At 33.3% G+C, this 12,747-nt stretch overlaps 2 protein-coding genes across 3 annotated transcripts in view; both read right to left on the reverse strand.

The window, feature by feature from the left end:
• Positions 1–7,077: 7,077 nt before the first annotated feature.
• LOC145820300 (uncharacterized) lies at positions 7,078–11,552 on the reverse strand. 2 transcript variants are annotated; one of them, XM_082915477.1, is made up of 4 exons: positions 11,234–11,552; positions 8,703–9,797; positions 8,104–8,199; positions 7,078–7,799 (listed from the first exon to the last, which is right to left on the reverse strand). In XM_082915477.1, the coding sequence occupies exons 2-3, from the start codon at positions 9,220–9,222 to the stop codon at positions 8,108–8,110; spliced, it is 612 nt and encodes a 203-aa protein (XP_082771603.1). In that variant the 5' UTR covers positions 9,223–9,797; positions 11,234–11,552; the 3' UTR covers positions 7,078–7,799; positions 8,104–8,107. The 2 variants fall into 2 exon arrangements, with proteins under 2 accessions (XP_082771603.1, XP_082771602.1); XM_082915476.1 differs by having other exon boundaries at positions 7,078–8,199.
• A 135-nt stretch (positions 11,553–11,687) lies between these two features.
• The window catches only part of LOC114263499 (mediator of RNA polymerase II transcription subunit 15a), a 45,058-nt gene continuing 43,998 nt past the window's right edge, over positions 11,688–12,747 (reverse strand). Inside the window, exon 12 of the mRNA XM_028204035.2 lies at positions 11,688–12,095. Within this exon, the coding sequence (XP_028059836.2) occupies positions 11,888–12,095 (208 nt within the window). The 3' untranslated portion in view covers positions 11,688–11,887. The remainder of the gene's footprint in view (positions 12,096–12,747) is intronic.

Genomic DNA, 12,747 nt, shown 5'->3' on the forward strand with positions numbered 1-12,747 from the left:
TTTTCTCTTCAATCCAAATTTTTCTGACCACAATTGTAACATATTAACTTATATGCCCTGATTGATTTTCTCTAATATATAAATTATGTTGGTTGTTTCATAATTTTCTCTGGCCCATAAAATTGTTTCTCCTTGTGTGTAATTTTCTCTGGCCCATAACTTATGTGCCTTGCATATTTGATAAACTGTCACGGCCCAAACCCGCCCCTATAGGTTTAGCATCGTAACCGGCTAGTAATCCTTGGATTACCGAAGGCCTCTGAACGGATTAACAAAATTAAGGGGCTAGCGGAAGCAAATACATAAATATAATTATCCAATGAGCTGTGCTGACTTATATGAAACAGAATAATTAAAACTTTATATACATATCTGATAGTCAACCATACGTTATACCCACACACATTACAGCATTTTAAGTACAGCCAACAACATCAAATCAACTCTTATACATATACAGAACCCAAAGGACTGAACATAGGGCACTTCGGGAACCTCCACGTGAGGCGCAGTGGTTGGCTGACAATAGAAACACAGCACCAGGCAAAAGCCTTCGGGCTTGAACTCCAGAATGCTCACCTATATACATATATATACAAACAGTGAGCTAAAGCCCAGTGAATAACATTAAGGTAAAGGGGTTAGTGAACAAAATCCGAACATATCATAAGCGGAAAACAGATCAGAGCATAATCATTCTCATATCATAACATAATAATGGTATATCCCATAGAACACATCATAGAACGTCTTCTGACTAAATTAATCGGTTCCGGATACCGATTAAACACATATCACCACAATGAAGTGGCTAACGAGATCTCGTAATTACTTGTATATCATGGACCTGTATTTTCATGCCGTCTTCCATGACTTGGGACTATCTATGGATGCCATAATAGATTTCAAACATAGAATATTCGTTCACGAAAACATATATCATTTCAGAAATCATAGCTTATCACAATTCATTTGGAACATAACTCATATAAACGTATCTTTATGATAACATTACTCACAGTGGTTCCAGTAAGGGGTCAATCAACTCTCGGACGTTGACCTACAAACACAAAGGCACATAACACAAACGGATCTTATCATTACACATTCATGTGGCCAATACGGCTTAGCTTTCATTACGTTGATTCATGATCATTCTTAACACATTACTTAACACACACACCCTTGCAGCCTTGGAACTTAGTACATTCTTTTATTAGTGTGTTTCTAATCCATAACCTCATTACTATGGCTTAATTAAGGCTTAGGAATGCCTAAGATGCAATGAGGATGCCAAAACACGCCTTGGAACACTTAGGCAAAATTTCTGAAATTGAGGTCCACGCTCGAGCGTGGCTTTCCCCGCTCGAGCGGGAATACAGACAATGGAGCTCCGCTCGAGTGTGAACTTCCCCGCTCGAGCGGACTGTAAAATTCGGAAAAAGTACTGGATGCACGAAATGTCCGCTCGAGCGGAAAATCCCCCACTCGAGCGGCCTTAAAAAATCTGGGTTTTCTAGAATAGGGTTTTGAGCTCCAAAAGCAATTTCAATGGCAAATTCATGCATGGCTTGCTCATAAACTTGCAAAACTTATTCATAAACATGAATGTATGATTTTCATCAATTCTTTTTAGTTAAAACCCATGAACTTACCAAAATTAGAACCAAAACTTTCATGCATGTAGAACACACAATTCTTTTCTCCAAAACTCATGAAATTAGTAAATTTGAGCTTATCAACTCCATGCATGTAATTCAAAACATGAATTTCAATTATTAAACATGGTGATTCTAACATGCATGCACCAAATAACTCCCAAAATAAGTTAGATGCTCAAAATCAAACTCAAATGACAACCTCTACATATACATACACATGCAAGTGGAAGTATAGTCAAATCCTCCATCCTCTTCACAACCATATGTAAATTACATGCAAATGATCCTAACAACTCCATGAATACATCTTTGTAACACAACTTCTTCATGAATTATGGGTTAGATGCTCACCAAAAGCCCTCAATTACACAAGATCCTTGCCAAACTTGAGCTACTCTAGCAAAATTCTTCACTTCTTCCTTGAATCCACACTCTCTCTCTCTAAAATGGAGTCTCACTCTCACTCTAGAATGCATTCTCAAATTTTTGCACTAAGGGGTAAAAGAAATGAGCTCAAAATGAGTTTAAGGCCCATATATAAAGCTATGATGTCAAAAATGCATTAATTGGATTATTAAGCTAGCCAAACGCAACTTAACGAATTAGACTGAATCAATTTTTAATAAAATTTTCCAAATGATTCTAAAAATTCCAAATAACACATTGGTGTAGTCAATTTCGGTTTCGGATGCCGATAAGGCTTTCAATTTTCATATCAAAGCGGAATTCTAAACAGATATTTCTACAAGTGACAGATAGAAAGCCAAACCTCATGCAATTTACATAATGATCCCGTAATTTATTTTATTCACTTAATTAACATCCTTAATTACTGATTAGTAGCTAATTACAGGTCGGGGTTATTACATAAACGCTGTTTATTTCTACCCTTCTAATGAATCTTCTCTGGAATCCAAATTTCTCTGTCGCAATTATAGTCAAACATTAACTTATATACCTTGATTAATTTTCTTTGATATCTAAATTATGTTGCTTGTTTCATAATTTTCTCTGCCTCGTAAAATTAACTCCTTGTCTATAGTTTTCTCTGGCCCATACAATTTTCTCTGAAGTTTGTTTCCTATTAGTATCATTTAGATGAATTTTATTTTCCTTATTTGAATTTTTTCTCTCAGTGAATTTTGTAACATTTCTCTAATAAAAGAGCCACCTGTTACAGATAGATAACAAGGAGCTAGTCAAAAACCCATCAAAGGAGTTCTGTCTTGGTAAAAAGACGAAGAAAGAATAAAAAAAGGCAATTGTCAGATTCAAGGAAACATTACAAGATTCATCTGAAGAAGGAGAGATTGAAGAAGCAGAAGGCAACATAGAAGAATACGAAGCCAGCAATGGACAAGAAAATCAAACAAGCAGTGGAGAAGCAGAAACCAGAGAAGAAATTGAAGAAATAGAAGCAGAAGACAAAGAACAAAATGAACAGAAAGAAGAAGACAGTGAAGAAGATGATGAACAGCAAGAAGAAAACAAAGAGGAAAGTGATGAAGAAGAACGTAATGAGCCGATGGACCAACAACGTGATAGCATTTGTGGCTCAACAATGCATCAGCCTTAAGAATCTGAGGAATCAAAGGATGCCCAAATTGCTGATCTACGTTAAAGACTAAAGGCACTTTCTCAATCTAAAAAAGAAGAAGAGAGAAATTAGATTGAATTACTTGCTGAAAAGGATATTGCAATAAGAACCTTGACATCACTTAACTCAGAACTTCAAGAAAAAAAGAACGCAATCCAAATGAAACTAAGGATGTTGGAGGTTCAAAAAGAAGACGATGCCAAAACAATTCAACAGTTGAGGTATTCAATTTCAGAGCTTGAAACTGAAAATGCTAAATTGCATGAACAAGTTCAAGAATTATCCATCCAACTAGCAACACAACCATACCGAACACCAACACAACTTCAACCACATGGTCAGTGAAAATCTTGAGCCACAAAAAGTTATGTCCTTGTGCCAACATAACTCAGAGAAATTCTATTTATTATAATTTTCTATGTCATTGGTAATTTTCTCTGGAAGTTATATTTCTCTGAACACATTAGTTTCTGCCACTTATTTCTATTGATTTCTACTGCTTATTTGATTTTCTTTGTCTATTTTTTTATTCGATTTTTGGAGCTTGTTTGATTTTCACTATGTATAGTTGGAATGCGAGTGGAACCACAACCAACAACCCAACAAGAACAAATGGCACACAAAGAACAACCGAAACAAAAGACAAAAGTCTATGGTAACTAGAAAATATTGAATCAAATAAATTTACATATTGAAATATCATCTGTTACTTTAGAGATATTTCACTTTTACTGATATTTTCACTTTCTACAGTCAAAAAAGATCCGACATCAATGATAAAAAATTTAAAGGCAAAAGAAAAAAAGGAAAAGCAGCACGATTTAGAATTTCAATATCCCAAAGTTGCGAAAGTGACTAGAGGTTCAAAACAAGCTGCAAAGCAAATTGAGCAAACCACGAAGGACAAAGAAGTACTTGATGCTGATGCGTACGTCTGGCCTAAACCTATAAGCATCAAAAAATCTTGGGTCTTTCCACAAACTCTACCGATTTCAAGATTGATAAAAGATCATGTAAAAGACATCTTGCAGCACATATCAAATGTGTCTGGACTTGAGTAAGTACAACAAATAAAATAGAAGATAACAAACAATAAATTACAAACTTATATTGCATTAACAACAATTAAATCCCTTCTTTGTCATCTTGTAGGACTTTAATTTGGACAAGTGAGTTGAATCTCATGACTTTCGAAGACATTGGAAACCTAATAAAGCAAAAAGAAATTTCCAACAATGTAAGTCTTTCATCAAAATTTCTCTGCAATATTTCATCAGCCTTTATAAGCCAATATTACAATTATAAATCATATTTTTCAAGTCATTGATGGCTATGGAGAGATTCTTTTTTCTGACCAAATGAGAGAAAGACAACAACCAACTTTATTTTTTTTCACATCCATAAGCTTAGTATGTTACTACTATTTTATTTGATTTTCTCTGGAATTTACTTGCTACTTTCTCTTCTTAAGATACTTCTTGAAGCCAGTTGTGTCACTAGTCTAATTTTCTCTGGCTAGTTGTGTGCATCTAAAATTTCTGTGTGTATATTTTTTATATTCCTGTCATTTCAACTTTCTCATAATAACATAACTATTTTTTTGATTTTCCCTGACCACAGAATTTCATCAAGATGACGAAAAATCAAACTTTTCGAGTCTCATTATTTGACAAGCATATTGAATCAGCATGGAGAAACTACAGGTTCTTCCATTTTTCAATAAATACTGGGGGTAATCAGAAGTCAATAGATGGAAATCACTAGACATTGCTTGTCCTGGACAGACAAGACAATTTGTAGAGGTTCTACAACTCCCTAAGGCCAATAAGGGATGATGCAAAAGACAAATATGTCAAAGATGCAAAATAATTGGTAATGAGTGCAAATTTCTCTAATCCATCATAATGTTTATGTGATGATAATTTTCATAGAATCCCATTGATTTGTCTGTAAATTTGTCTGTTATTTAAAAATTATTTTTTTGCAACAAGATTATGTGGAGAATTTTTTGAAAGCTTGCCTTGAAAGGGAGGCTCAATCATAACCATCTTTCAAATTGATAAACTCACAAAACACAAGTTACGACTTTGAGTATGTCAACAATGCTCCACAACAAGACAGTGATTCGTAAGTTTCATATAACATTTATAAATAAGATAATCTGATTTGCATGTTTCTTAAAACTAACAATACCTATAATTTGTTTGCAGTCTGGATTGTGGCCTCTTTGTCTGCTATATTATGAAACAATATAGCAAGCATGAACCTATCGACTCCAAATTGTCCACACAAGACATAAGGCTGATAAGGGTAGAAGTTGTAGAGAGATTTCTAACCGAAGTTGGTCGGTCATGGACTGAACCAATTGAAATACCTCCAGAAGAAGAACTAAAAATGTAATAGTGAAACTAGTGAAGGAAGACAATGTACATATCCACACAGAGAAAATTGTCTCACATATATGTATATATCCACACAGTATTAACCATTCAATTTTTTGTTCATACATTGAAGGAATGATGATGCTTGACATATATGTATATATCCTTTTTTGATTAATGTAAATTTCATTTTTTTTTTATATTTTGACTAATGTAAATTTCATACCTATCAATGATTAAATATATATATATATATATATATTTTATTGTGATTGTCAACACAATCCACACAGAAAATTGTCTGTAAAAATTTCTCTGGTGTGATATTACCAGAAATTCATAGAGAAATTTAACTTGTATCGTCCCAAGGGGATGCCTATATAATCATGTAATCTGTAATGCTTTGTGTTGGTACAAAACAATCATCAAACTCAACAAAACACAAAGCGCACAGTAATTTTCTCTGCTACTGGAAAATTTCACTAGATGAATTTGAAGTTTCAAAACACAATGCCCAGATAATTTTCTCTGCTAGTGGAAAATTTCTCTGGATGAAATTGATGGATTTGAATGGTGACAGAAAATGAAATTTCTGAGTTGTGAATTTCTCTGGGTTGAGTGATTTGGAGAGGGGGAATTTCTTTGGGTTGGTGAGGAAATTTCTCTGGCTTTGAGAAATGTTTTTGAGTTGAAGTGATTCTAGATAAATTCTTTCCTGATCCAGAGAAATTCTCAACTCAGAGAAATTTCAAAAGAGCTTAATTTTGTTTCTTGGTTGTACTTAGTGCAATAATTTTGTGTATGCTCTGTCTGGTGTGTATATTTCTTGAAGTGAGTCTAGAAAAAATTTTCCTTGATAGGAATTTCTCTGTGAAGTCCAGAGAAATTCTCTGGATTTCTCTAGTTTAAACTTAGAGAAATTTCAACAAACACAATGCACACTATAATTTTCAATGCTATTGGAAAATTTCTCTGGATGAATTAGACCTCACAAAACACAATGCACATTTCAACAAACACAATGCCCATAGTAAATTTCTCTTCTACTGGCAAACTTCTATGGATAAATTTGACTGATATGAAGTTACCAGAAATTCACAGAAAAATTTAACTCGTATCGTGCCAAAGAAGGTGCCTATATAATCATGCAATCTGTAATGCACTGTGTTAGTAAAAAACAACTATCAAATTCAAAAAACACAATCCACACAGTATTTTTCTCTGCCATTGTCAAATTTATGTGGATGAATTTGAAGCTTCAAAACACAATACACAGAGAATTTTCTCTGCCATAGGAAAATTTCTCTGGATGAATTTGACAGGTATTACAAACCCACAGCCTATAGTATATATCAACAAACACAATGCACACTTTAACTGATATTGGAAAATTTCTTTGAATGAATTTAATTGATATTATTATATACACTGTCTAAAAAATACATTTCACAAAACAAAATACACAAAATAATCATCAAATGTATTATTCAATCAATAAAATGTATTATCCTCAACTATTTAACAAAGGTTCCTTGCATGTCCTCTTATTATGGCGACCAATACTCTCACAACGACTGCACTTAATCACCCTTTTAAACTCTCCAATAGAAGCAATTCTGTTCTTCTTCGACCTCCCAGTTGGTCTCTTGCTCAATGGAGATAAAATCATAGCATCTTCAATGCTACACACATGTTTTTCAATAGTTGGAACTAGGCCAATAAAAAACGAGTATGCTTGACGATACATATTAGCATGAAAAAATAGTTCAACAAATGAATTCAAATTCTTTCCACTCCTAAAAATTGTAGCAACAGCATGTTGACATGGCTACCCATTTATTTCCCATTTTCGACATAAACAAGTTCTCAACCTAACATCAACCATAACCAAAGGAAAACAATGCACTTCAAAGACATTATCAGATAATAAACTCACATTCCATGTCCTCCCATTCAAAAAAGACTTCTCCAATACACTATCCATACGAGGACACAGAACTTTATTTCATTTACTAAAGAGCAACCTCCTATCAGACCTGATATTCATGATTTGCAACCGTATCATGTCCACCAAATTTGTTATTGGCAAGTGCCGAGCTTCTCGTATCCATGAATTGAATGACTCAGTAACATTTGAATACATCTCACCATAACGTTTCCCTGCAAAATATGCATCACTCCAATTTTCATATGATAAACTTCTCAAGAAAGTACTCACAATGTCTCCTCATTCATTTTTTAATTCATTTAACTTGAAATGAAATGATGCCTTTGTTGGCGCATATGCACATTCTGAAAACTTGGACACAATCGTCTCCCTAACCAAATTTTTGTTTTCACATGACAGCTTATCCCTCAAATTTCTCTTTAGATGTTCAAGACAAAATCCATGAAAGCAATTAGGGAAAAACCTAGCAATTCCTTCTACAATACCACAATGTCGATCTGATATGTAACTTATCACCTTTCTAATCCCAATACTCCACATAAATGTTCAAGAACCAACACCAATTGTCTTTATTCTTAGCATCAACAACAGCAAAAGCCATAGGAAAAAAGCCTACAAAACAAATAGGAACAAGTATATTAGATATACACATGCAGAGAAAATTAGAATAATAAACAACCAGAGAAATTTGACACTGCCAACATCCAGAGAAAATTCACTTAGTGCCCAACTCCAGAGAAAATTCACACATTGGCAACATCTAGAGAAAATTGACTTAGTGACCAACTACAGAGAAAATTCATACAATCAGAATATCCAGAGAAAATTCACTTAGTGACCAACTACAGATAAAATTCAAACATTGGCAACATCCACACAAAATTCACTTAGTGATCAACTACAGATACAATTCACACAATGACGACATTCAGAGAAAATTCAGACACTGACCAAAATCCAGTGAAAATTCTCACAGTGGTCACAATCATAGAAAATCCACACAGTGGCCAAAACAAGAAAAAATTCAAAGTATTAGAGAAAAATCACATTCACTCAATTCCTACATGTATAGAAAATTCATATACTTAGATAAAATTAGATATATTTACAATTACCTTCATTCCCATCTTTCCCCATTGCAGCAAGCATAACTCCTTTGTATCGTCCTTTAAAAAATGTTCCATCAAGAAAAAGCAATGACTGACAATATTTGAAACCAGCAATGTATGCATGAAAAGCCACAAACACTCTTTTGAAATGCTTGTTATCTTCAAAATCTAACTCAAAACGACTACCTGAATTATTCTTCAATGCCTCATCAAAATACCACCGTAATTGATCGAATGACAAACAAGAATCCCCATATGTACTACGTTTTGCTTTTTCAACCCCTAACCAACCACAATTATAACTGATTGAGACCTCATACTTGTCTTTCATTTCTTTGACAACATCCATTGGACGAGTTAAAGGTTTTGCACTTACCTCTTCAAGTATCAGTCCAGAAACCAAGCTGGATGTCATCTTAGCATGTTTACTAGTACGAACCACCACACCACACGTATGTTCATTGTTCAAATTTCTTATGTAAAAGAACCCATTTGTTTTTTCAACTGAAGCATGTACACGCCACATACATCCCCTTGATTCCTTATATGCACATTCTGCCGTAACCCTTAACTTGTCATTTTTAACATACGTAAACTAAAAGCCAACCTCAATAGCATACTTGCATAAAACAGTACGGAACTCAACCACACCACCCTCAAACTTTTGTCCAACACTCGTAATATTATTTCGCCAACCAGCTTACAATAACACATTTTCTTGGTGAGAACAAAACTTAGAGAGTGAATTCCTTTCAATATCCACCAGCCTATCACATTCACCATCCATAACATCTATCTAATTAGACTCCACTTCATCCTCTTGATCAGAAGTACTACATCTAGTAACTGAAACATCAACTATATCAACACCACGTGCACAAACAACTCTCAATATATTCAGAAAATCAATATCATTTTGAACCATACAATTCGGATGGCCCACAATAGAATATGAAATACACATCGTCTCAGGTTGCAAATTCTCCCATGTTTTACACAAAATACCAACCAATTCCTCAAAATTCAATTCGCATGAAACATTAATGACAATAATATCATTCCCATATTTGCACAACAACAACACTGCACTGTCCATCAAAACTGAAAGAAAAAAACAAGAAAAATAATTTGTTCAACATAAAAACACTTCACAAGAACAATATAAAAGTCCAGAGAAATTTCTAATAATTATAATTTTCTCTAAATTATAATAACAAGCTTATAATTTTCTCTGGATTCAAATAAAAGCCCAGTGACATTTACAAACTTATATTCACTTTCAAGATAACAAAAACAAAATCACAGAAAAATTAATAAATCCAGATAGAATCACAGAGAAATTTACTGCTAACTATTAAACGCAATCATAGACAAAAAACACACAAAAAATCTGTTATAAAATTATAAGCTTCTCTGTGATTTTCACTGAAGTACAAGCTTACAATTTTCTTTGCGTCATTATGCAATATTACACTCATATCAAAATCTAGAGAAATTTACAAACTCATATACACCTTCAAGATTCCCTAAAAACAGTGCACTGCCCATCTAAACTGAAAGAAAAAACACAAAAAATAACTTTTGCTCAAAGAAACAAAAACTTATATTCATTTTTTACAAACTTATAATTTTTTCTGAACTACAAACTGAAAGTGAATAACAAACTTATAATTTTCTCTCAATTACAAATAAAAGTCCAGAAAAATTTAAGAACTTACATTCACTTTCTCAAGTTCTATCTGCACTAGAAACTAATAATAGCCCTGTTTGGTAGAGCTGTGAGAAAGTGCTTATAGCTTATGCCTAAACAGCTTATAGCTTATAACTATGAACATAAGCTGATTTCTGACTTATTCTTAAAGCACCTCCTGCCCCACTCAAAGAATAAGCTGATTTCTGACTTCCAAAAAGCTATACGCTATAAGTTATAAACTAAACCAAACACATCAAAATAACTTAAATTAAGCTGAAAGCTGAAATAAGCTGATTATAATTTCTGCCAAACAGGCAAAATATGTCCATATAAACTTCTAATTTTCTCTGTCATTTTTGTTGGATTATAATAACAAACTTACATTTTTCTTTGGACTATACCAACAAAAGTGCAGAGAAAGAAATTTCTCTGGTTTAAACTAATTTCTCTGGTTTGAAAAAATAGAGAACAAAACTTATCATTGATCAGCATGTTGATGAAAAACAGAGCACGAAAAATGAACTCTAAACATCAAAATCAACCACACTGTCAGCACTCTTTGAAATTGATAAAAAAACAGAAAATGAAAAATTAATTCCAAAAATAAAAATCAACTCTATCAAGCTGGCCTCTGTCTAAAATTGATCAATAACAGCAAATGAAAAATCAACTCCAAAAATCATAAACAACTTCACTGAGCTAGCCTCTCTTTTAAATTGATCAAAACTAAAAACAAAAACCTAATGCAAAAATACACTCGAAAAACTAATATGAAATCAGAGTCCTTACATAAAATTCAAAACAAAAATAAAAAATTCATGTGGAATCTCTATCGAAACCATACCTGATTCAACTTCACTAAAAAACCTACGCGATCAACACACTATAACACCTATACGATCGTCGTAATCTCTATCGTGAAGTCCACTGCAACACTTGCGAAATCCCTGCAAAATCTCCGACAAAATCTCTACCGTGAAATCAGTTTCCAAAATCTCACCGTGAAGTCAGCAGTTTGCCAAAATCCAAACGATCTTATGTTATAACAAGGGTAAATTCGGTATTTTATAACATAAAATAAAGTTGAGGGACCTTAGCCATCATAACATATTATTGTGTACCTCTCCTCCTATTAAAAGTTGGGGAGAGACCTTAGGCCAATTTTTCCTATTTCCTACGTAAAAGATTCATTCAAATTTGATATATATATGCATATAAAGTTAACTGGCTTTATTTAGATACCCATGGCAACTTATTATGACCACATAATTTAGAAACATGATAACCACCATAGACTTAGCTTTTACATAAATTCTTCAGATTTGGATTATAATTTGAGTCATGAGCATGTCAGATTCTGCTTGCTTGAAGAAGTTGAAAAAAGAAAAAAAAAAAAAAGAAACATAATTTCTCACCAAAGATAACATAACCTATATACATGTTTCCTTTCATGAAATTTTGATCAATAACATTTCTTGCCAATTAAAGCGATGACTGATCAAGCAGCACTGAAGTAGTTTTCCCAAGTCCCATATTTTGAACTGAAGGTCCCTCCGCCATTCTGCTCAGCATATTCAGATATAACTGCACGGGCACAAACATCCCAATTCTTTGCTATCTCTCCAAGCGACATAGGTTGCACAACATTTCGAAGAATTATACTCAGCCTTGACTTTGCTTTTACCGATAAATCTTCACTCCCCATACTGTCAATTACCAAATCTATATCAGAGTGAAGTACAACATGAAACAATACTAAAAGGAAGAAAAAGAGAGTTACAAGAAAATGATACATCTTTTGCTGAGCAGCAGCGTCAAAATAAGGTTGGGAGAAACCTGAGTAACAGATTTGATATTTTGGAATGGTTTTAGAAAATCCTACAGATATGCTAAGTTGTGACTTTGATTGTATAAAAGAGAATACATCTTTCAAAACCTAGAAAAATAAGAATGGTATAAGAACTTCCAAATATTGAGAATAAAGACTAGCTAGCTATACATGCAATGCTTCAAGTGTTTTCAACATGTTATGTAACACCCTAGGTGCTATTGCATGGCATAATCAAATCTTTTCTTTTAATAATAAAAAGCCTAGAGTTAAATTTGTTTTCTTTGTCATATGAAATGCTAAAAGGGGTCATATCAATTTACTTAAGATATATGATTTGCTATTCTATGTTTCTTATATGTTTTGAATCTCTCGATCTTGCACCATGCAAGATCGGGAGATTCTCTTTTGAGCAAATATGTTCATATATTTCTCAATTCTTTAATCAAGGTGTTTGATTACTTTGGTCTAATGGGCATGACATTTTCACATGTTAATTCTTTAATCAAGGTGTTAGATTACTTAGGTCT

This window comes from Camellia sinensis, chromosome 2 (assembly GCF_055761805.1).
Source record: "Camellia sinensis isolate YWXY chromosome 2, ASM5576180v1, whole genome shotgun sequence".
NCBI lineage: Eukaryota > Viridiplantae > Streptophyta > Magnoliopsida > Ericales > Theaceae > Camellia > Camellia sinensis.

Coding starts and splice junctions, on each gene's coding strand:
- LOC145820300 (XM_082915477.1), bottom strand. CDS start 9,222: ATGTGGCGTGTACATGCTTCAGTTGAAAAAACAAATGGGTTCTTTTAC. Junction 8,200..8,702: donor GGGGAAAGATGGGAATGAAG/GTAATTGTAAAT, acceptor TTTGTTTTGTAG/GCTTTTTTCCTATGGCTTTT.